The 25,218-nt window shown below is 35.4% G+C and overlaps 1 protein-coding gene across 1 annotated transcript in view; it reads left to right on the top strand.

Moving 5' to 3' along the window:
- The window catches only part of LOC129248188 (insulin-like growth factor-binding protein complex acid labile subunit), a 62,229-nt gene that overhangs the window by 2,642 nt on the left and 34,369 nt on the right, over nt 1–25,218 (top strand). The window contains exons 2-7 of the mRNA XM_054887650.1: nt 6,887–7,084; nt 17,847–17,974; nt 22,223–22,366; nt 22,515–22,619; nt 23,015–23,141; nt 23,299–23,495. Of these exons, the coding sequence (XP_054743625.1) occupies nt 6,887–7,084; nt 17,847–17,974; nt 22,223–22,366; nt 22,515–22,619; nt 23,015–23,141; nt 23,299–23,495 (899 nt within the window). The remainder of the gene's footprint in view (nt 1–6,886; nt 7,085–17,846; nt 17,975–22,222; nt 22,367–22,514; nt 22,620–23,014; nt 23,142–23,298; nt 23,496–25,218) is intronic.

The following is a 25,218-nucleotide window of genomic DNA, read 5'->3' as shown; positions in this document are numbered from 1 at the left end:
GGGCTTTCGAGGTCCCTACTAGAAACAGCCGTGTCGAATGGGTTCGTGCGTGACTACCATTCGGAATGCACAGAGAGAACGTAGGTTTCTAATAGCGGTCACCCCTCGGTAAAAATAGGAGGAGGAGCTTGGACAAACACTCAAAAAGGGTATACGCGCCAATAAGCGCCAATATATACATATAAAGGGTGCTTAAGTTTCAAGGGCCGGTGTTGATGTTGAATAAAATACAGTTTTTTTAGGCAATTATTATCATTTCTCTTTATTATGATAATATTAGTATAGCTCAATTACGTGTGAAATAAACTATCCGTCAAGTGGCCGCCGCGGCCTCGGCGGCACACCTCCATCCGATGGTCCAAATTTTCGATGACGCTGAGGCATAATTGAGGTTCTACGCCGTTAATGTGCCGAATTATCTCATTCTTTAGCTCTTGAATTGCTGTTGGCTTATCGACGTATACCTTATCTTTCAAATAACCCCAAATAAAGAAGTCCAACGGTGTCGAATCATATGATCTTGGCGGCCAATTGACATCGCCGCGACGTGAGATTATTCGGCCATCAAATTTTTCGCGCAAAAGAGCCATTGTTTCGTTAGCTGTGTGACAAGTGACACCGTCCTGTAGAAACCACATATCGCCCACATCCATATCTTCCAGTTCGGGCCATAAAAAGTTCGTTATTATCTCACGATAGCGAACACTATTCACAGTAACTGCCTGACCGGCCTCATTCTGGAGAAAATACGGCCCAAAAAGCTGATTTTCTTCGAAAATTGGTCATTCACTGTTGCCATTTCCTGCCACCACTTTAACGCGTGGCTCGATTGTGTATCTTTCCATGACTCAAATTGAATTAGTCTGAAATTGAAAAATGTCAAATGAAATGCAGAAACAACTTGACGTTTAGGTGTGGTTCACATTCCACATTGAAATTTAATCACCCTTTATATAAGAAACAGTTAGTAATAAAAAATTAGTAAAAAATATGACTGCGTATCTTTAAAGGGGCAGATACCTGTAAACGGCCATAAAAATTATTTAAAATGAAGAAATGAGTATATATTTTTTTTTAAATTGGCATATAGTTTATTTATACATTGAAATAATATAATTTTTTTTTATTTTAATCATTTAAAATGGCGGATGTACACCCAATCCTTCCAGAAAGATCGCAGCGGTGCTTCTCAATCGGCGGGCATTGTAGCATCGGCGTCAGTGACCTGAATACAAAAAACCAAAAATGTTTTTGTTTATTAATGTCATAATTTCTATATGAATTAAACAAAAATGGAAAAAAATTCGCAGAATAAAATGCTTAAAAAAATGAATTTTGGGGCGGATTTTCCTACTGTTTTTGCTTCGGAAAAATTATTTGTTCGAATAATTTTCGAAGTGTAAGTTCGCATAGAAAGTTATACCATAAAAAAGATGTGTGCAAAATTTCAGGGAGATCGGTCGATAACTCGAAATATCGTGTACGCTAATTCGAAAAATATAGTTTTGAGAAGAACACGTCTAAAGTTTGAATACAATTTAACTATACCTCTCCCAGTGCTCGGACGCAAAGAATAGAATCGTCACAGTTGACGATCTACAATGTAAGAAGTTCTTAAATTTACGTTCTGAAATTTTCTGGACATATTCTTAAAGGATTATATTAACATTTTATGAAAAAAAAAATAGTTTTTCGGAATTTCACAGGTATCTGTCCCCTTATTAGAGCCTTTGTAAAAAGAAGCAGAATAGATTGGTTAAAAAAATCTTTTCTGGACTCTATACCAAGTGTTTTGCTTGCGATGGGATCTAAAGAATTTTTTTTATTTCAAAAATTAAGGCTCTGACCAAAATATACGAGAACTAAATAAAATATATGGAAAACTTTATGAACTAGAAGTAAATTTTTGTGCAATATTAATTTTTTTGTTTCTTTTTTTTTGTTTATCCCTACGTATTTTTTCACTGTCCTACTGCATATGCGACATCAAAAATAAAAAATATTTCAGGACTCTATGCCACGAAAAGGTGTTTTATTTAAATAAAATGCGTGACAAGCTTTATATGATCTAAATAATTTGTTTTAATTAAAAAAATTAAGACATAGAGCGAAACCTACTAAAAAAAAAAATACGTGAAATTTTGTGAAATGCATGTAAATTTTTGTTTAGTAACATTAGTAGAGTCTTTTTATTTAAAAAATTCTATGAGTTGGGAACTTTATACACTCATTCTTTTTTTTTACAATAATTTTAATTTTTTTGTTTTGCCCATGTGTATTATTTCACCACCCTACTGTACATGCAACATCAAAAATTAAAATTTTTATATGAATATGCAATTGCCGCAGTAGAGACAGATAACCCATTTTTAGTTGCATGAAATGCGAGAAATGCATAATTTTTTTAAATAATTCTTGTTGTTGTTTTGATTTCTAGTAATGCATTCTTCAGGGTCGCTTATCACGGCATTCACTCTTCTCATACTTTTCTAAACTAATCTGCGTATAAGTTAAAATGTACGCTGAAGTTTGCTTACAACGCAGCACTCCTAGAGCTCTTGATATTTTTACATAATAAACAGTGAATTTATATACATACATACTAATAAATGCATATTCACACAAGCTGCAAAGTGACAGGCGCAAAAAATGAATGAAAAGTCTGCTAAAAAATTACGGAACAATACAGACACAATTTTAAAGTTTAGTTAAAAATCGTTACAGTCTGTTAGGACTTTTCAGATTTTTTTTTAATAATGTAAACTATTATTATTATTATTATTTTTTGTTCGATTAGGCATAATTGACTTTTGTGAAAATATTAACTCGTGTATTTACAAATACTTCTTTCTGTATAAAACGGTCACATATTGTATAAGAGAAGCTCAAAAAAAATTTTGAGAAATATCTTGACAATGTGGCCATTTTGCCCAATGGGATGTGAACCTCCACAAGAGGAATGGACAAATTCATATAATTAAATATTTCCTTCTCTCTTGTCCATGGTCAATTATTCAAGCCCAAATCAAGCGATTTGATGTCGTTTCTTTAAAGAATGAGCGATTCCATGTCAAATAATTCAGAAATTTTAAATATTACCGTAATTTTTTTTTTAATTTATTTATTTGTACTCTTGAGTATAAAAAGAATAAAACTTATTCGATGTTCAAAATTTCGGTATAGTTTTTTTAGGTGAAATATATTCTGTTCTTTTTAATCTTAGACCGTACATCCCTTTATGAAGCTCTTATGGATTTCTAAGAATAGTCAAAACTATTAGCTGGGAGAGAAATGTGACAAAATTTTTTTTTAAGACGAAAAGTAAATCTTTTTCCAAACAAAAATTTCTGAGAACAGTCAAAGCTATTAGCTGGGTGTTTATTCGATATGCAACAAAAACAAATTTTTTTAAGACAAAAGTAAATTTTTCCAAAAAAAATGATTCCAAAAGATTTAGTTTAACCCAAAAAAACAAAAAAATTATAAAAATGTTAAAGAAACTCGAAGATATTTTACTTAAAAAAAACTTTGTACTAAAATGTTCAAAGTTCTTCTTAATTTGCATATTCGTTTTCGAACGTAAGCGATCGTACCAAAGAATATATATAAGTATATATATAGAAACAAATCCATGTATAAAATTTTGGTTGTAATTTCGCTGAAACCTTCTCTGTTTCTTGCCACATTCCATAAGTCTCTGATTTTGCCGTTTCCCGTCCAGAGTCTAATATTTTGCAGCTGTAACATTTGTTTCCTCCCAATCCTAAATTTTCTCTCGTTCCTTCCTTCCAGGATAATTTCTAGCAATTTACACATCTCGTTTCGTAGAATGTGTCCTAGATTAGCCGTCTTCCTTCGTTTCACCGTCATAAGAAGCTGCCTGCTTCGGTTCATTTGACAAAGAACTTCCGTGTTTGAAACAGGATTAGTCCGTGGAATTTTAAGTATACCTTCGACTCAAATATGAACGAGACGGTATCAATAAAACGGTCCGCGGATGACATATGGCAAAAATAATTTTATTTACATGGCAAATTTCAGCGTGATATGTCACATAGTTTGTTTTCTGTGCTACTGTAAACAAGTCAAGCTCGAGTGTGTTCTTCGAATTTAACGATGGAAATTCAAGTTGTACAAAGAATTTGTTTGAAATTTTGTTATTCCAACAAAGTTTCGGCCTCAGACGCCTTAAAAATGTTGCAGAAAACCTATGGCGACTCTGCTCTATCGCGTGCACGTGTTTTCCAGTGGTAAAAATCGTTCAAAGAGGGCCGTACATCGGTTGAAAACTTGCCTCATGAACGTCGTCCAGCAACATCAGTAAACGACGAAAACATCGGAAAAGTAAAGAAAATTGTGCTTGAAAACCGCACAAATCGCAAAATCGGTTCACGCTGAATATTATTTAGACGTTTTAAAGCGTTTGCGCGAAAACATTCGTCTTAAAAGGAAGGAATTGTGGGACAACAAGTCATGGTTCATCACGATAATGCACCAGCTCACACATCACGTCTTGTTCGCGATTATTTGAACAAAAATAATGTTAATATCGTTCCGCAAGCACCGAAATTTGCCATGTAAGCTTACAACAGTCCTATCAAAAAACAAAAAATTTATTTTTGCCATATGTCATCCGCGGACCGTTTTATTGATACCGTCTCGTTCATATTTGAGTAGAAGTTACGTCTGTATATACACATTCCTGTACTGTTCATATCTGCTATTTTAGAGGGCCATACATCCATGCCATACAAGAATAGTAACCATACATAACATTTGACGAAGCAAATTTTTAATTGCATGTTAATTTCATGACTGCGGAGTATTTTTTTTATAGTTGCAGAATGATAACGTCGCCATTTCTATTCTTGTTTTAATTTCCTCGCTGCAGTCCCATTGCTCATTAATCCAACATCCAAGGTATTTGAATTTGGGAACACTACTTCACCTTGGATTGATAAAGTTGAATTACTATAAATACTTTTTCTGCATACAACCATGAATTTAGTTTTGGTTTTTGTTTTTTTCGGTTTTTGTATAATACAATTAATATGAGGATGCTTTGCTCAAGACTAGCAAACGAGTTGAATATTGCAGGAGATGGTGTGGCTTTCGCGTTTCAACTTTTCGAACCATTTGTGTTGGTCCATGAGGGCTAAGGCTTCGCTGTTACCATGATGAGATAACCAATTTTGTGTAATAGACTTTGTAGATCTTCTATATTACCTACAAAAAGTCTCGTGCCACCTTCGCGTTAGAAAGTGCTTTTTGAAAAATCCATCCTTATCTAACGCCTTTTGATATTTCGATTTCATTTGTACTTTCGTTTTTTACACTAACTTCTATGGTTTGGTTTCAGTAGAGATTTTGTATACAGCGCAAATCTTTTATGTCGAAAGGCTGTAGTAAAGGGTTTTCCCATAACAGGTGCTATTGGTGAATGGATTGCGCTGGCGAGAGATGATAAACGATTTTTTATGGCCGGAATTGGATGGTGTTGATCTGGACAACGTTTATTTTCAACAAGACGGCACTACGTGCCACACAAGCAACGAAACCATTGATCTGTTACGGGGAAAGTTTCCGCACCGTGTTATCTCTCGAAGAGGTGATCACAATTGGCCACTGAGATCTTGTGATTTAACACCTTGCGACTTTTTTCTTTGGGGCCACGTGAAAGAAAAGGTCTACGCCAACAGCCTCAAGACCTCAAAGATGAAATTCGTGAGGCTATAGAGGACATAGAGCTGGCACTTTGCAATTCGGTAATGGAAAATTTCATGAAAAGGATATTGTCCTGTAAGCGTGGTCGTGGTGGACATTTGCCTGATGTTATTTTCCATTATTAACGGCCATACCTTCCTCTTTATAATGAAATAAACATCCGATCATTTATATTATATTAAAAAATAGTATTTTTCTTTGAATATCATAATAACACCTCTGTTTGGAAAACCCTATATATTGAGTAGCTGGTAATGTTAAACAGTATTGAAGTTTATTTCATAATAAAACTCAAAATTATAACATTTTTTTAATTTGCCTTGTATGAAGGCTAATGCCTGCACTGAAAGACGCTATATAAATACAACAAGCCATTAACAACATTGAGTCGGCCCTATGCCTAAATCTCAACAAAACCTTCATCAAAGGAACCAACGAATGGAGGCACTCGACCGACGTTCCTACGACAGTCAGTTATAAATAACCGGAACGACCCGGTTTTATATCTGGCCAAGGACTGTCACTTCAGCTGCATTCCACGTATATGTATGGGGAATGTTTATGCTGCTACAGCAACAACAACCGAAATATCAATGAAAATTGCGTCAAAAGAATCAAATTTAATAGGTGCCATTTAGCGCTCATTGCGGTCCACATATCTATAAATTTCAAGTCCACACCCTTTGCTTATCTACTCCTCAATATTATTCTGTCAAAACTAATAAAAAGCAATTTTTCACTACGTGAAGCCAATATGCTCGTACGGCTATTTGCATAAATTTTGAAATTTATTACACTTCCTCTGTATTATTATGTGGTAATGCCTCGCAGGTGAAGCTTTGGGTTTTGGGCTAATAAAATATTTTGCAATAATCCTTTGCAAATACACATTTTTCAACTCATAAATTTTTTGCAGCTCATAAACTCTGAATTGCCATCAATTTTGCACTGGTGCTCTCTGTAGAGGCCAAATTATAAAAAATGGTAATTTTTTTACACAAATCTTATATTAGTAAGAAAAATTTGTTAATCCACTTTGCGTCTCATAATGCCATAATATTGCAAATAAATTTATTGTACAGTAAAATAGATCGCAATTTCATAACGAGTTGTACCTTTTTGTCTAATTTATATAGTGACTCATTTTTATTTTACTTTTCAGGTGGCCTCAGTGCTGTGCCGGTGAGTCAAATCGATAGTGATGTGCGCGTTATTATCATCAAAGGACCAGGCAACAACATCAGTATTGGTGAATTGTTTCAAAAATTGTCACTTCTTGAAGTGTTGCGCATCACCGACTCTCAAGTTCCATCGTTGGGAAATAAACGGTTTTGGGGTTTAACGAAATTGCGTACACTGGGTAAGTTGTGCTCCCTAAAAATGGGGAAAGTATAAACGTAAATGTGTATAAATGTGAAAGTATTGCTGTTTGCTTGTATTTATGGGCTACTATACCGTTAATCTAATTGTTACGAAATTTCGATAAGTTGTTGTGAGTATATCTGTGAAGGTGAACGACTCAGATTTAATTTTATAGAAGCTTCTGGTGTCGAGATATTTTGAAAAATTGTTTATGGCCCGATTTCGTTCATACTGCGAATTTATCTTACAAATGAAAAAAAAATGTAAAAAAAGTTTCATCTGTAAAATAGCCCTGATATCGAAATATTGCAAAAAAAAATTTTTAGGTGGTAGAATTTTTCAAAAATCGTCATGATGCTCAAACGTCAAGAAAGCTGGGAGGATCTAAAAGGAGAAAATGAAACCAACTAGCGGATTTCAAGGCTAAAACTTCACTCCAGATGGAAATTCACAATAAACTAAGAGACGAAAAACATCGACAGTATAGAAGAATAATGGAAAACTTTAGAGAACTCAATAACAATCTTGGATGCGAAATTAAGAATAAAAACTGGGAATAGCTCGATCAGGCGTGTAAGAGAATGATTGACTTAAAACAGTAAGCAGAGAAAAAATGGCTGCTTAAAAAAACCCGAAAATGTCCCAAGGAAAGAAAAGAGAATCCATGAAAAAAAGATAGAAAACCTTTACATAAATTTAAGGCAGAAAAGTGCGAACTTCAACAAAGCAATCGAAACGTGTGCAAGTCTCAGGGTTGAGGACATATCCTTAGTTGGCGGACCAACGAAGACTGTTACCTCCTATACTGGAGTCATGAAATGATTATTTTGAGAATTTGTAAAATAAGGACAAAAAAATAAAAATTACAAATTCTACTTCGATATGGATGAAAGTGTTCAATTGTGCCCAAGAAAAAGAGGAAAGAATTTACGTACAAGTGTGTGTAAAAAGGATACTGGAAGACATCTATTTTGAAATTTTGAAATTAGCGCACAATAAATGGAATCCAGTACCTGTGGGTTAAACGAAAATACATTCTTGAATTAATATATCTACATACATGCCTCTAAAGCCAGAGAGATTCATGCGCCTTGAATTATAGATCGTAATTCTTATTATTTTCGTAAGTTTGAGGGGACACATGAACTCATCCCTAACCTTGCTACGTGGATAAGTGGATTACTTCCTCTCTCAAATGCTGAGTGAACACGACTTCTCCTAGTATTATCTGTCTTATCTTTACATAAAGTATCTCCGCATCACCACACTGTTCTACCTGCCTAAGGGAGTTCGAAGAGGCGCGACACGTACTCATTTACTGTCCAAAGTTCGCAAGAGAATGTGAAAATTAGCCACGATATTTGGAAGACAACCAAGTGAGACAAATATAACTGGCAGTAGGTGCAATTCAAATCATTGCGGAGATGCTATTTGCAAGGCCCATTGTGATACCTGCATTTGTTTTCCATCACATAACTAAATTGCTTAAGCCACTTAGATCTTCTTAAGAAGGTAACTGCTCCCTTCAGTGAGACATTTGGCAAAATTTCCCAGGCCTTCGAATAAATAAACGCAAAAATATTTGGCACGATGTCTTTGAAGTACAGGAAATTCACAGCGGAGGAGTAATACCGACTCAATTTCTTCTTCATCTTCACGCATTCTATATTATAACACCTGTAAGGACACTGGTAGTTGATCTGTGGAATCCATGCAAACACTTTGTCTTTTTAATATGAGATTCAGTCAAAAAAGAGACTATTAACTGCGCAGAAAGCTTTTGTTTCGCTTGCATGAAGCTTCCGACAGTATTTTTTACGAATATATTTGTAGTGGCTTTGACATCGCTTTCTACGGCTCTACCAGGGCTATGATCGATATTGCCATTAACCTTGAATTTATGGTTCAAACTTCTTTCAAGGAAACTTGATTTTTTAGTACTTAACGGCTTCTGTTGTAGATAATTTCAAGCCTCTGGTATGACCTACCTGAAACATAGTTTTAAAATATTTATTTCTTACATACTCACATAGCACTCATTGTCTTAATGTAGTGTAACCAACACTACAAATTTTCGGCAGTTTAAAAGAGTTTGAAATATTTGTTGATTTAGAGAAAAAAACCCGCACCAACTACAGATTTCATTTTGGATCCGTCGATGAAAACATGTACCTATGTCCACGCAGACTTCCCCTTCTTCCAACCCAGAAAGATAGCCTTGCATAACCCTCAAAATCCTGTTTGCGGATGGAGAGATCTATAAGAAATACAGAGAAGGAAAGAGAAGTCTGCCTTACAATGCTACCATATCCTACATGAGATTACCTCCAGAGGCCAACGTCCTTCATCTTAATAGCGTTCTGAGCAGCAGTGGATTCAACTTAAAGATGACGTTAAGAGCGGCAGTGTGGCATATTCTAAATGCTTCATTGACATCAATACATACCGTCCTCTGCACTCCTCTAATTTAGTGGTGTTATAGCCCTTCCGAAGAGCAACACACCAAAATTGACAACCATATGTCACAATTGGCAGAACAACTAAGTTGTACAGCGTGCGCCATATATCATATATATGTGCTCATAGGCTATTATTTTTTTTTTAAATTTTTGGATTCTCCATCGTCGATTTTATATGTGGTCAAAATTTTGTCAAATTCTAGTTCCACAAAGTGGGTCAAAACGTCAGTCAAAAAATAATAAATATTTACAGACATAACGAGATTTGAGTAAGAGCTACTTTCGACAAAGAGTTTGAAATTCATTTTCTCAAAACATCAAAAAATTTATAGGCTATTTTAATACTAAGGGGACGATATGGACTTTGTAGGGCGTCATACCAAGGTCTTTACCCAAAATTCGTCTCAATGATGTCTCCGAAATGTCCAATTGTTGAGAACGACGGTGAACTGATGTTCCTGGTGATTCCCGAACACTCTCGGCCACAGCAGCAATATTTTCGGGTGTACGCACGGTTTTTGGTCGGTCACGCGTTGGTTTGTCAATAAGCAACCCAGTTTCTCTTAATTTTTTCGCAAAGTAACGCACATACGCTTCATTCGGTGCTTTTCTTCTTCCCATTGCCGTACGTAATTTTCGTACACATTCTACAACATTACCATGATTTTCAAAGTAATGTCGCAATATTTCGCAGCGTTCTTTGAGCATATACACAACCATTTTCGTTCAGCGGAAGAATAAAACTAATTTTTTGTCAAATCAGATGACAGCTAAGTGTTACCATTCTTCAAATAATACCTAGTTCAAATCCGTAACGATAGATGGCGGGCCCTTTATATTCAGAGTACAACACGTGGCTTGAGACCCCATTTTTTACCGAATATAGATTTACAGGAATATTAAGCTATACTGGCTTTCTTAACTCGATTTCCGACGTACAGCTTCCAATAGAGCTTAGGGTCAAGTGTTGCACCAAACATTGAGAAAAAAGTATTACACCCAGAGACTTAACTTTTGACGAGAGCGTGTAAGAAACTGGTTGTTTAATTTAGGAAGTCTAAAAGATCTTTTTTCTGGTAGTAGCATCACTTCCGCCTCGCTGTAAAATTTTACTGTAGCAAAATAAAAAAAAGACAAATCAACACAATTTCATCAGAATTTCCCAGAAATTCATTACACAATTTTTTTTTTTTTATTTTTATATGACAGAAAGATTTAGCTACGGTTAAAAAAATTAATAATATGAATAGAATTGCTTAGCAACTTCAAACATTATTTATTAAGTAATCAATCAGAAAAATGGCTTGTCAAATATCATATTTTAAAATAGGAATCATAGTTACTACTGATAATCCCTTATATATTGATCAGTAAAGACTGCTGTAATAAATTTTAAAATATCCAATAAAATTCGGGATAAAAACAGGCACATTGAAACAAAAGCAGTATGACAGTACAAGTTTTGAAAAAAGAGACAGAACAGACCAGTGAAAAACAGTACAGGACGGTTGGTCTTCGGATTTACACTAGTATAGGTACAAAGCAGAATCGCATTAGGTACGACTTTCGCACATTTCTGTCATATTTATGCAATTTGCTCAAAAACCAAAAAAAAAAATAGCTACGAATTTGCATGCTTATTAAAAGCAGGGTAAACATTAAGAAAAAAGTATTTTCGATCTATTGAAAATATTACAAAAAAAAACCACAATTCTGTCAATACATGTAGGGTGTAGTTGTAGAAAGTAAAAAATAAAAAAAAATAAAATGATAAAATTGCCTACGGCATCAATTTAAAAATTTCAATAAAGCCCGAGAGTAAAAATTCGGTTTTTACACTTATAACGGCAACAAGCAATCAATCAGAAATACCAGAAAAAAAATTCAATTTATCATGAGTCCTACAAAAGTAGCAGTAAAAGCCATCCCGTTTCGGTGAAAACGTAAATTCTTAAACACATACAAATGCAATTTCCTCGTAAAATCATCGGCTATAATTCGGTAACCACAGAAAAGGATAAATGTGAATGCATTTTATGTAGTGACAGCGATTACAAGGATTCAATTTGTACAAGCCGACAAATAAACTTTCGCAAGACAACCACTGAAAAACACAAAATGGAGCGAGAATTGAAAAGAAGATTGAATAAAATACTCATAAAATAAATAAAGAGGAATGCGTAAAAAGTGTCCGAAAAAGGATTTTCAAGCAATCACAAGCCGCAATGACTTGGCTCAGAGGAGCGAAGGTACATAAATGGATCAGCAGCAAGGTGGCTGATTGTATGCACATACACAAACATGCAAATAACGGTTCTTTCTCAAATTAAGCTGCGTAATTTTAACGATTTTTCACTCATTGCAAAAGGAAAGTATGTAATGACCAGTAGAAGGGTAATAAAATTGGAAAGTAAATAAGCAAATATGCAAGTGTAAGCATGATAGGCAGAAGAAGAGCCTGTCGATATGACGCAAAGCGTAGAAATAAATGAGCAGCGATTCAAATAAAGTAAATGTTGTAACTTTTATACAAATTTAACGTTTACTGGAAAAATCACAAAATAACCCTTTTGAATCCTGCCATAAATAGACTAAGGGTTGGTATATCTAGGTAAGGTAATGGCTGCCGTCACGGTAGGCATGAAACTACGTATTATAAAAAAAATTGTATATGACTTGCGCATACTCAAATATTTTCTAAAAATTAAAATTAAAAAACTGAAATTTTTTTTTAATTAAAAAAAAAAACTGAAATTTGCTTTTAATTTAAAAAAATCTGAAATTTGCTTTTAATTTTTTTTTTAATTTTTTAAATTTTTTTATAAACATATATATTATTGATTAAAGCGTAAACACTATTTACTACAAAAACAAAAAAGTTTGTCTCGAAAAACATTTTAAATATTAAAAACAAAAATATTATCCTACACTAAGTAAAACTCGCCCTGCTTATAGGTACCCTAATAACTATGCACAGAAGGCTTTGATTTTCATAGAGTTTTTTTTGCATTTTGTAGCGCGCCTCTCTTGGAAGGTTTCCCTTGACATAAAATGCATAAACTTACCAAAGAGATGTGTTTATAAACCAAAAGGTATCAAGAAAAGTAAAATAAATTTTAAAATTGCAGTAAGTCAAAATTTACTTAACCCGATTTTTTTTTGTTTATTTTCGCTGTGGGCCAAATTTCACTAAGCGAGAATAATAACAAATCATAAAAGAATAATGTATGCTCTCTCATTTCCATATATTATAGTTATTTATATATTTTTTTTGCCTTTAACTCTTATACTTCTATAACCGCAAATTGGAGAATAAGTCATCAACTACGCCTCTCCGCCAACGGACACGAGTTTGAACTATACATGTATCCCGGATTGTTCAACGTAAGATCAAGGGGGAAGTATAAACTTGCAAAGCTTATAAGCTAGTAAGCAGATATCATCCACGTGTGTCAAGTACCTGGAAAATTTATTGTTTAACTGCCACTGAATGCCTTTATGCTGATTTGCATTACTGCAAGCAGCGCACATAACGTCCTTGTTGACCAAAAGAAACAGCATTGAAAACAGTATGCATTCTTTTCGTACACCGCTCAACACCTCCAAAGGCTCAGAAAGCAATCGCTTATGCAGGGCGTAGTAGTTCGCGCCTTAGTAGCTCTCCCGTAGCAAAGCAATTAGCTTATTAGAATTCTATAGCTGTTGAACTATTTTCATATTGGTTTATCTTTTCCTCCAATATTTTACTTGGGTTTTTACATTGTTCTGAGGGTGGAGTCATATATAGAGTTATGATTTTTTTCTCAATAGCTGGTGGAGTTCATGTATAAGAAATGAAATGAAATGTAGAAGTTCGTGACAGCAATGCACGCGGAGCTAGTAGGTAGCAGGGAATCGGTATCGGCAATATCTTCAAAAATTGCTCAGAATTGAACATTCGAGTCCCCTCATTAAAGAGGCGTGAAAAGACGAGAACTTTTTTTACTACATTGTAACTGCTGATGAAACGTGGTGTTTCTAGCATGAACCTGAAACTAACCGTCAAAGTGCCGAATGGAAGGCCCCAGACGAATCACCACCGAAAAAATACTCGACTGACATGGCTCCCTGTGACTTCTCCTTATTCGTTGAATTGCATTTGGCCATGAAAAGAAAACGTTTTGTGTCCGTAGAGGCCATCCAAAAGGCTTGTACTGACAGCCTGAAGGACATTTAAGTCAATGACCTGAAACACTTTTGGCTTTTAGATCACGCAAAACAGTGTATCATGGCCAGAGGCAACTATTTTGAATAAATAAACTCGAAGTTATCAGAAAAAAGCTCCTGTCGTTTCTATTTTAGCTCAGTCTTGTTTATTTTGGACTTCACCTTGTATTTCCATCAAATGATATTTCATACCCAGGGCATTTAGGAACACGAAACTAGAGAGCCTTTAGGTTCTTTTGACCTTTTTTTTTAAACAACCGATTTTTGTGTTTTTTGCATATATAAAAATAATCACGCTTCCGTAATTTTGTGTAAAATTTTGAAGTAAATCAGAGGGGGAGTTACAAAACCATGACTGAAAAAATGTAGCAAGTGCAATTTGGTACTAGTGACTAAAGCCTCACTCATTTAACAACATTTTTTTAAACCGACTTTTGAATTTTTCCATATTTAAAAAGGTTAATGCGTCCATAATTTTTTGTCAAAATTTCAAGCATTTGAATTCGGAGACATCTAGATGGTGGCTATTTTATTGTTGTACGGAAGCGAAACATGGCTATTATTATTGTTGTACGGAAGGGCCACATGGCTGGTTTCAAACACCATCACACAATGGCTACAATCCTTCATCAACAAATGACTCCGCATCATCTGCAGAATATTCTTGCCAAACACCATCAGTAACGAAGCACTGTGGAAAATAACGAACGAGAAACCCAACCTAAGACAAATCAAACATAGAAAGTGGCGATGAATAGGTCACACATTGAGAAAACCACCAGATAGCATCACGAGAATGGCACTGTACTGGAACCCGCAGAGGAGAGGGGCAGAGGTCGACCGAAAGACACTTGGACAAGGTCGATGTTGTGCGATCTAGCAGACGCCAACATCTCATGGGACGGTGCAAAAACAACAGCAAAGAACCGTGTACGATGGAAGAGTCTTGTCGAGGCCCTATGCTCCCGAGAGGAGTGAACAAAAAAAAAAGAAACAAATATGTTAGCTATGTATCGGGTGGTTTTTAAGGGATTTTGAATGCGAATGATTTTGTTTCTTATAATCTGGTACACAATTTCGAGATATTAATTTTTTGATATCTGGCATTTGTCCGCCGCGGATACGAGTACCTTGGTTTATTCGATCAGTCAAATTTTTGACTATTTTTTCCATAAATCTGAATTTTCCAATAAATCCATTACCAATCGTATAGTAAAAAAAGAGATAGCCAACCAACATAAACATTAAACTTAACAGCCATAGAAGGGATATTTCAACTTTTTTTATAAAGTTTCGCTGACTTCTGTAACAAAATTAGCTTTTCTATTTATTTTTTATTTCACATTTTTAGTTGTTAAGTGCCTATCCATTTTAAGAATCATAGCGTAACTAATTATAAGGTTATTTAATATTTTCTTTTTTTGCCTTTTCATTTCCCTTAATCAATTTATTTGGCACAAGCGCTCCTGTTAGAATACTCTTCGTTCCTGTAGTTAAGATTTTGGCATTTTTTACCAATTTGCCTACTGCTACTTTAGTTTAATGGCTCCCCAATATAGCGGCATATAATTTTTCAAGTACTGTTTGTGAATAAAGTTAAAAGTCGAAATGAATAGCAGCAATGGCAAATAGCATGACACGAAATTTTTTTAAATAAAACCGCAAAATGCGAAAACCGAACAATACACGGCTGTCATCAGACTAACTGTTATGGTTATAATAAAACAAATACTATTTAATGTTCGCATAATTTTTACTGTTATTGCACGCATATATTGACAGTTAAAATTATTGTCTTTGTCTGAGCCGGGAAAATTTGCAAAGGCAGCAATCAAACCTCTTTGGTTCCCCAGGCGCATTTGATGCGCACAGCCTGGTAGGCGTGTCCGTGTATATTTTAAAATGTACACATATATATGTATGCATATACATATACATAAACGTAAATAGTACACCATTTACGTTTTGTTACGTTTTTATTTCCTGTTCGCGCTGTACTTTTCGTGGAGCCAATGGGGCGTATAAGCAACATTCAATATATCTACGAGTACTTTGTGTTGAGTTTGACTGACAATGAAATAGACTGATCACACGTGCGTGTAAAATGAATTTGCGAGTGAATGCAACAGCAGCATAAAGAACAAAATCACCTTACAATTTAAATGAACCTAAAACAATGCTTGCCGAAAAACTGCAACTAAGCTATTCTTATCTTTGATTTTATTTTCTTTAAGATGTTAGGCCATTGTGGTTGCTGAGAAATAAGTATTATTTTGGAATTTTTTCAGCGAGACAGTAAAATGAATTAAAACTCTGCAAAGGCAACATTTGTTGGAAATGTCATAAGCTGTATTTTAAGCAATATAAGGAAAAATTACGACTGCGCAACTTTTCTCGGATGAGGCTGTTTTTACGGCACGAAGTCAAATAAACTGCACCTACTATTTTCAATTTGCAGAGACAATTTTTTTTTCGTTGAATACTCATATAAATAGACATAAAAGTACGCATTTTTTTATATGATTTTTGAAAAAGCGTCAAAATATTCTTCAGAAATAGTCCAAAATTGGTATCCAATAAAAGCTAATCGAATAAACAGGGTTCGGCATTCGAAGTGGAACCAAATAAAAAGGCCATACATTAAGTTTGGAAAATTACTTTTCTTAAACTCAAAGTAAAAAATGTGTAAAAAAAAATAATACAAAATTAAGAATCTTTTGCTCGATATGACTACCTTTTGCCTAGAGTATGGCTTTGAGACGGAACAGAACAGGCCATTCGATCAACCCAATTTTTAAGCACATTTTCGATTGTTTGGGCTCCAATTTCGTGAATGGCAACTTCGATTTCGTGTTTTAAAGCGTCAATCGTCTCTGGATGGTTCCATAGCATGTGCACTTAACGGCTCCCCACAAAAATAGTCCAACGAGCTTAAATCACAGCTCCAAGGCGGCCAATTGATATCGGAATTCAAAAACGGTAGCCAAAAGTTCGAGTGTAACTTTGGCAGTGTGACAAGTTGCACCGTCCTGTTGAAACCAAATGTCGTCCTTGTCATCCTCTTCAATTTTTGGAAACAACTCGTTGAGCATGTCACGGTAACGCTCGCCATTTACTGTAACTGCAGCACCTCGCTCATTTTCGAAAAAAAAAATGGCCCGATGATGCCGCCAGACCAAAAACCGCATCAAACAGTGACTCGTTGTGGATGCATTTGCTTCTCTACAGTAACCTGTGGATTTTCTGAGCCCCAAATCCGACAATTTTGCTTATTGACGTAGTCACCGATGTAAAAATCAGAAAAGAAGAAGAAGACTCACCACTTTGGAAATAGGTTTTCAATATTTCCCAATTTCGTTCAATCGTATAGCGTCCCATTTCGTAAATGTCAATCATTTAAGTAAATTATGAACACATTTGATATGTCATTTGTGTTGCCATTCTTAAAAAAAGAGCTGGTTCAAAAAGCAAACGCTATATGGCTCACCCTGTATATTGGGTGTTTTCTTCCATGTAAACAAAATGTCACGCATTTGTTGTGTGGAAAAAAAAGGTCAAACATCTGAACTATATTTTTGCCACTCCTAAATTGAATTTTGTTGTGATAAAATTCAATGGGCTAATAACTGTATACCTAGAATTTTTCTAGATTAGAAAATAGTTTCTAACTTTTTTTGACATTTGCGGAATTTTTATACATTTTAAACAAATTTTCTAAGTTTCCGTTACAAGGTTTTTATAATAGAATTAAATACATTAAAACAAATTCACTACTTTATAAGAAATAAATAAGTTGTCAAAACTTTTCAGTAGTTCCCTATGCTATAGTTAATTAAGGAACTGATTATTCTATCATAAATATGCACAAAATAGCGCAGTAATACAATTTTTCAAAACAGCGCTACTTACGGGATTTTTAATAGATATATGGGCTCAATCAGCTAGTTGGTTTGCGAGTTTTCGATATTCGAACTCGTACACGCAAACAACAAACATTCATTTTTATATATAAGAGATGTATCTGAATTTATATAAATTTTTTCTTGTCTTAATGAAGCACAAACTTGATTTAATTTTCCTTTTATGTTTTCACAGATCTGTCCAAAAACAACATTACAAATGTGTATAAAAACAATTTCCAAGGGCAGGCTAATTTACGCGAGTTGGACTTGTCCAAAAATAAGATACTCAACATATCCAGCACGACTTTTGATCAATTAGTTGTAAGTATGCAAATCAGCAACAAAAAGAAAAAAAAAATTAGCGAAATTAAAAACAAACAAGCTTACTTGCGCCTACAACCTTATATAAATAAATGTTGGTGCAAACAGAAAGCCAATCAGCTACACAAGTGAGTATTAAATTTTTAATTTGGAACTTACTGCGATTGGATTTCTTCGAGAAATGCTTCGATTACTCACTTTAAAATTCAACAGAATGCGGCTGTAAAATACGTAAATGTCATACTTTATGTAATTATCGCATTGCAAATTGAAGACCCAACCGACCTGCTGAGTGCCGAATTGGATGGAGCTATATTTTATGGGTATTCAATCAGTCTTCAGCAACGGGAAGCACGGCGTACGCTTTCGTTCAACTGCTTTGCTGTCTTTAAGCTTTTACTTACGTTACTTGGTTCGAGGCTGCCAATAATTTCCATTTCGTTGGCAATTTACCCTACAACCAGCGCCTTGTACACATTTTTTATCGCTCGAACGTGTTCGGTAATAAATTTTACATCACTTTTACGTTCTTGCTTATTTTATTTTTTTATCTTTTGTTCTGCTACCCACACATTTCACGTTGGCTTTCCGATTTTTTTTTTTTATTTATGTTTGTGTTGCATATTACAATATGCTGTTTACAGCTCTCCATTTCTGCATTCAGCATTGAACACTCACACTTTCGGCGTGCGACTGCTCCCGTAAGATCCAAATTTCATTCATTTCCTTTTCGTTAGCCATTGCGCAGCTGCTGCCCTGTAGGAATTGAACGGTAAATTGGTTACATAGCTCTGCAAAAATCAACTGGTTTAGTGTGAAGAGAATGGCGTCTGGTATCTTCGATTGAGATGGGGGCGCTGAGTACGAATCTACTTGGGTCAAAGGCTTTCTATCGAGACAGCTTCTTAAAATCAATTAGTGGTACAAATTGTTCGGCAACTCCTATTACACTTTCAGGTTATCTCTAGCTACACTGCGTATAGTAATATAAGTCTTGGTGCTGCTGTATGCAAAGCTTCTGCTTTTACTTCTGCATTTACTTCAGTTTTAGATCACTTTTGAAGATAAACAACTCATTCTTCCATATCGCTCAATAGCAAGGGTACAAAATTCAACTACACAATTTTTCAAAAATTATTAAACAACCTATGAGTGCAGTAGTTGAACTAAGTACTAAATTTTTCCTGCATGGTTGCTGTGTACCCAAGCATTTTTTACTTTTTATTTTGTGTGTGAGCGAAAAAATGCTAAGCTAAAAAGCAGCAATGGCGAGCAACAACATAAGTGTATATACACACATACTCTTACTTCTGTGAAATCCTCTATAAATCGAAATGAAAAGGGAAGTCCGAAATCGGCCAAAGGTATTGCCTTTTTAATTTGTCTCTGATCGAAGCAAGTTTGGCGCTGTTTCCGCATGCAGTTTTTTAGCACACTTGAATTTTTTTCATTTTGTATTTATAAGAATATTTATTTGTGCTTAGTAGAGATTAGCAAAGATAGACCGACCGACAGTAATTGATTAATTTATATAAGAAAAGTGAACAGAGTTAAAATTTATATACCAGTTACATAGAAATTTAGTGTGAAATCTTGAAAAGAAGCAAGATGTGTAAATAATTGCAGGTTTAATTCAGAGCTTATAATACGGAGTATTGTGATGATGATGGCATTTAAAACTTTAAAACGAGTAAAAATAGTTTTTATAGCATTTCTGAGGTGATAGATGAAATTACGCTACAAAGGCATACATTATTTAATGGGCAAGTATTTAGCAAAGCTTTCGCTACAAGCAAGCTCCCCTCCGAGCGGCAAATGGCTATTTTATTAGAAACATTTTTAACTAGCATAAGTGCACTGCTATTTGAAAATTTGTTGAAAAATTGTATGACTCATTAGGTGATGGCTTTTGTATGCCCTTTATGACTGACTGATTGCGTATCTATAAAAAAACTAGAGCTCTCGATTTTATACGTACATTTTCAAAGAGTCCGGAAAATGAGCAATGAGTAAACGCACGCTTGTTCGGTGTTCACTAATCGAAAATTTTCGAGCATAAGTTGGAGTATATTCAGCTTTTGCGAGTGATTGAAGTAGCACTTTTGATTAGTTTGCCCTTTTTGGGAGCACTTCTTTAAGTTCTACCCATTATTGGAAAACTAAACAAATGCCGATTGACAATTTTTTTATAGCTGCTCAAACAGTTCAGAAGCTCAAAAATTTCGAAAAAACGTTTGCAGGTATTGAACAGCAAATAGGTTACAGAGCTCTGTAGAAATAAACACCCTTTGTGGATGTTAGGCCGAGCTACTCTTCCTCGAGCATTTGAGCAGTGAACAAGTTTCGAGTGAGTGTGGGGCTACTCGCACTACTTAATGCCTCGGTATCTGGACTTCTAAGTAAAATTAAATCTTTTTCAAAGTTGAAAATTTGCTCTTTTACTCTGTCAGCATTTAGCTTTTCCCTAGTTTTTCACAAAGCATAATTTTCTATATTCGGAAACTGGGAAGGCTGGGAATCGGCCGCTACTTAGAAAAAATATCTTAAGAGTAGCTGCAATTGAACTTCCGTAACAAAAGTGTGTCTTAAAAATATTCCTGTTCCTGTTGAAAGTTCAAAAAAATATAAAAATTTATGAAAATCGCTTTTCAACATCTCTCAATAATTTTTGCGTCATTAGAAAGTAGGAAATATTCCAGTAAATTTTGGAATATACAAATAATTGTCGAAATAACTTTTGCAACATCGACAGGTTTTACTGTAAGGTCTATAAGTTCCAAACTATCATAGAAACGTTTAGTATTTCTTTAAACTTTTATGAATGCGAATTGAATATTGAAGGTGGCATCTTCCCAAAGCAGTTACTTTATTTTTGCGAGTGTGACGTCAGGCGAGGAGAAAAATTACATGTTTGTGAAAATTCAATGAATAGCTTGCCAATATTGTGATTTGTGAGACTCAAATTAAACGCACGACCGAAAACTGTTAAACTGCAAAAACACAAATGAATATAAAGCTTCCAAATGCAGTTTTTTGTTTCCGTTTTTATGCTTTACCCTCACCACTTTTCCCCCTCTTGCCATGGTATCACCAAGGATGAACCAAACTTCTTTCGTCCAAGTAGGCCCACTCTTTGGGCAACCATCACTTACCTAACCTAACCTATGCGAATGACGCCGTTGTAAGAGTATGTGTATGTGTTTGTGTATAGATTCCTGCGTTTGGTAGTTCCTATTGCTTTTGTCTGCCCTTTCTCTTCACAAACAAATAATTCCTCTTCCTTTTGTTTGTTTATTGATGGGGCCTGTGGACACAGAGAACTCGAAAGGTGTTCTACCATACTGGAACTTTTAGTAAGACGATTTACTCCAGCTACGGGCAAAACTGATTAAATATTTTGAGAAAAGCAAGCAGCTTAGTGCCTAACTAAAAAGTGCTTAGTCTCGGGAGCATAGGGCCTCGACAAGACTTATCTTGCGTTGGTTTCGTTAATCTATTTGATTTCTGATAGGGTAGGTGATTAGCCTGCCGCTACCAGTCCTAAAGAGTAGCCTCGAGGCCCTATGCTCCAGAGAGTAGTGAAAAAGGAAAAAAAATTCTAGAATAAAGTTCAAAGGGTTGGAGCATCCAACTTATTTACCAGATTTGGCCCCTAGCAATTTCCCTCTGTGTCCAGACCTAAAAAAATGTATGCGTGGAAAGCGTTTCTCATCAAATGATGAGGGCATCATAACAGCTGTGAAGCGTATTTTGCTGCCCTTACAGATTCGCGGCTCCTAGGCAGCCGCCGTAGCCGAATGGCTGGTGCGTGACTACCATACGGAATTCAAATCTACATCAAATTTGTTTAGACAAAGGAAACTGAAGATCGACAGATGCTTAGATTTGGTTAAATTCTCAGCTATCCCTTCCAATGGGTGCATTACGTGCGTAATTCGATCTAGCATCAGCTGCATAGAAAGGCAACGAAGCACGAAGATACCTCCGCGGAACATTAAAACATATTGTTTCGAAAAGAGGCTGACAGTCATAAATTTCTTTTATTATGCAAAAAATAAAAGCTAAAGATAAAATTAACCTTTTAAATTGAGCAGAGCTAAACATCCAATATACGAAGACATAGGTTCCGAGAAACCCAATGAACGTAAAGAAATGTAATTGTTTCTTAGTAAATTTTTTTATTTTACTATTTCTCCACATTTTTTCAGATGGTATGAATTCAAAACTTTCTTTTGTTCAAATTTTCAGGATCTGCGTCGTCTCAGTTTGTCGGACAATTCAATTTTGGAATTAGTGCCGCGCACTTTCTTCCTGCTCAACAAGTTGGAATATCTTGATCTGAGTGGTAATCCATTACAGGACTTACCGCCGGATGTGTTTCACGATGTGCAGGTAAGTTTTTGTTTGGGGGTCATTATTCTTAACTGATGAAAGAAAAAATGCAAAAACTAACAAAAAACTCTTTGTTGCCTTTCCTTTCAACTTTCTTTCTTTTATATTTGATTGTTTCTTTTTTTTGTGTTTTGTTTTATTTCCTTAGGAGCTGCGCATTTTCAAATGTCGTAATTGTCAATTGAAGAAAATCAATCCGCAACTGTATAACATATTGCCAAATTTGAATGAATTGGATTTGGGGCGCAATGAGGTAAGCGAGGCATTTTAAGGGGCAAACCATTTTTGTACACAAAAATACTTGTATATATGTAAATATTTACACTGATATATATACACATACATAAAAAGGTATATACAATCGATACAAACACATATAAACACCTACAGATATAAATCTTCATTTACATATTTGATAAGGCGCACCTACGAATTGGTCCCGAACTTGCCTTTGCCAGTCAACAACTTTGTTAATAAAATTTATGTGCTCCGTAAACAGTCAATGATTGTACACTTTCTTTGTTTCTGCGCTTTAATTTTGCCCAATTTTGTATTTATTTGTTCTTTTTTTATAAGTCGATTTCAATATTCCAACTTGAACCGTCGTTTTAATTTTTCCATCCTTTTGCACTTTCTCTCTCATTTCAGTTCAAATTCCTTGACAAAGATGAATTTCGCGACGTCAAACGCCTCACGAAAGTCTGGCTCGATGGCAATCAACTGTCAGTCGTAGTTGACGAACTGTTTCGCAATCAAAAGAGTCTGCAACATTTGGGTAAGTCTTTGCTGCTTAGCCAGTAATTTGTTCGCCTATGAACTATGCGCATATACTCGTACATATACACACATACATACTTTAGTGCTGCTAAAAACCTGCTTAGGCCTGCTGTACTGCTCTCAAGGTTTCTATTATATTTTGATTTCGTTTTTAGACTTATCCTACAATCGCCTGGCGAAAGTGCCCAATGACTCGTTTCAGTATTTGAGTAATTTAACATTCCTGGATTTGTCATACAATAAACTGGTGCGGCTGGAGCCGCAATCAGTGCGTCAGCTAAGCAATTTGCTAACTTTGAATATCAGCGGAAATGTGCAGATGAATTTGCATGACATGCGAGAAACATTCGAGGTGAGTAGCATAAATTTAAATTTGTGGCTGTATGAAGGAAGGTGTAATCGCTTTCGAATTGTGTAATCGTTTTTGATTACAGCTACAACGTTGCTGTGAAAATAATGGTGATTAGGCAACGCGTCTGGAGTCATGCACATTTAACCTTCACCCTGTGCAAGGTGCTTACACCGCTTTAAACTTTTCTTGGGGAAATTCAGTTTCCCACTGTTTAGTAGGAATTTTGTATGAGAAATAGTGGAATAATGAGAAGTGTTTGGGAGTTAATTATCTTAAGGTTATTTGTAGAAATTACTAGTATCGTTGTTATTTGTTTTTGGAATTATTTCATTACATTTTTTTGTTGTAATATATTTAGTATTATTATATAACGGGTGATCGTTTAGCTTTTATCTTTTTAAACGCACGTTTCGTGTTTTGTTTCACTGTCAAACATCTTCAGTTTGGTCTATAATTTAACCATAAATCGTCTTACAAATGCACAACGCTTGCAAATCATTGAATTTTATTATAAAAATGCGTGTTCTGTTAAGAAAGTTTATCGCGTTCTTCTTCCATTTTATGGTCAGTTTAATCGACCCACTGAAGCGGCTATTCGATCTATTGTGACTAAATTTAGAACCAAATTTACATTATTGGACATCAAACCACCAACACGCTTACGTAGAGTGCGAACTGAGGAAAATATCGCAGCTGTATCGGCCAATGTTAATGATGACCATCAATTATCCATTCGTCGCCGTTCGTAGCAATTGGGCCTCTGTTACTCAACAACGTGGAAAATTTTGCGAAAGGATTTAGGTGTGAATCCTTTCAAAACACAGCTGGTGGAAGAATTGAAGCCGAACGAGCTACCGCAACGCAGAATTTTTGGTGAATGGGCTCTTGGAAAGTTGGCCGAAGATCCACTTTTTTATCGAAAAATTGTGTTCAACGACGAAGCTCATTTTTGGATCAATGGGTACGTAAATGAACAGAATTGTCGATTTTGGAGTGAAGATCAGCCAGAAGAATTGCAAGAGCTACCAATGTATCCAGAAAAGGTCACAGTTTGGTGCAGTTTATGGGCAGGAGGTATCATTGGGCCGCGCTTCTTCAAAGATGCTGCGAATCGTAACGTAACTGTGAATGGTGAGCGATATCGTGAAATGATATCCAACTTTTTTTTGCCCAAAATGCAAGAGCTTGACTTGCATGACATGTGGTTTTAGCAAGACGGTGCCACATGCCACACAGCACGCGTAACAATGGACTTGTTGAAAGGCGAGTTCGGTGAACATTTTATTTCACGTTCGGGACCTGTCAATTGGCCACCCAGATCGTGTGATATAACGCCTTTAGATTATTTTTTGTGGGGCTATGTTAATCTATTTTGATTTCTGACAGGGTAGATGATTAGCCTGGCGCTATCAGTCCTAAGTAGTGGGAATGCCCACCTGTCGTTGCTTAGGAACAATGCTTTCTTACTGATTAGAACGCCATCTGTGTTTCACATATTTCTGCCAGAAGGATCGTACAGATGGTTGAAGACTTCGCTAAATTTGGTATGTCTGCGCTATTACCGCAGCGGGCAACCGCTTCCCCTTGCTGGCGCCACTGATGCAATGTGTAACTGTGTGTTTTTTTTGTTTTCTTTTCTTGTTTTAGCAGCCACAATGCAAATAATGCGCTGACTAATGTGCGGGAGTAAGGATGGAAAAGATAAGTTTTTGGGTTTGAGGAA

Source organism: Anastrepha obliqua, chromosome 5 (genome assembly GCF_027943255.1).
Source record: "Anastrepha obliqua isolate idAnaObli1 chromosome 5, idAnaObli1_1.0, whole genome shotgun sequence".
Lineage (NCBI taxonomy): Eukaryota > Metazoa > Arthropoda > Insecta > Diptera > Tephritidae > Anastrepha > Anastrepha obliqua.
The sequence above is the reverse complement of the archived record's forward strand: the minus strand, read 5'-3'. Positions and strand labels throughout refer to the sequence as shown.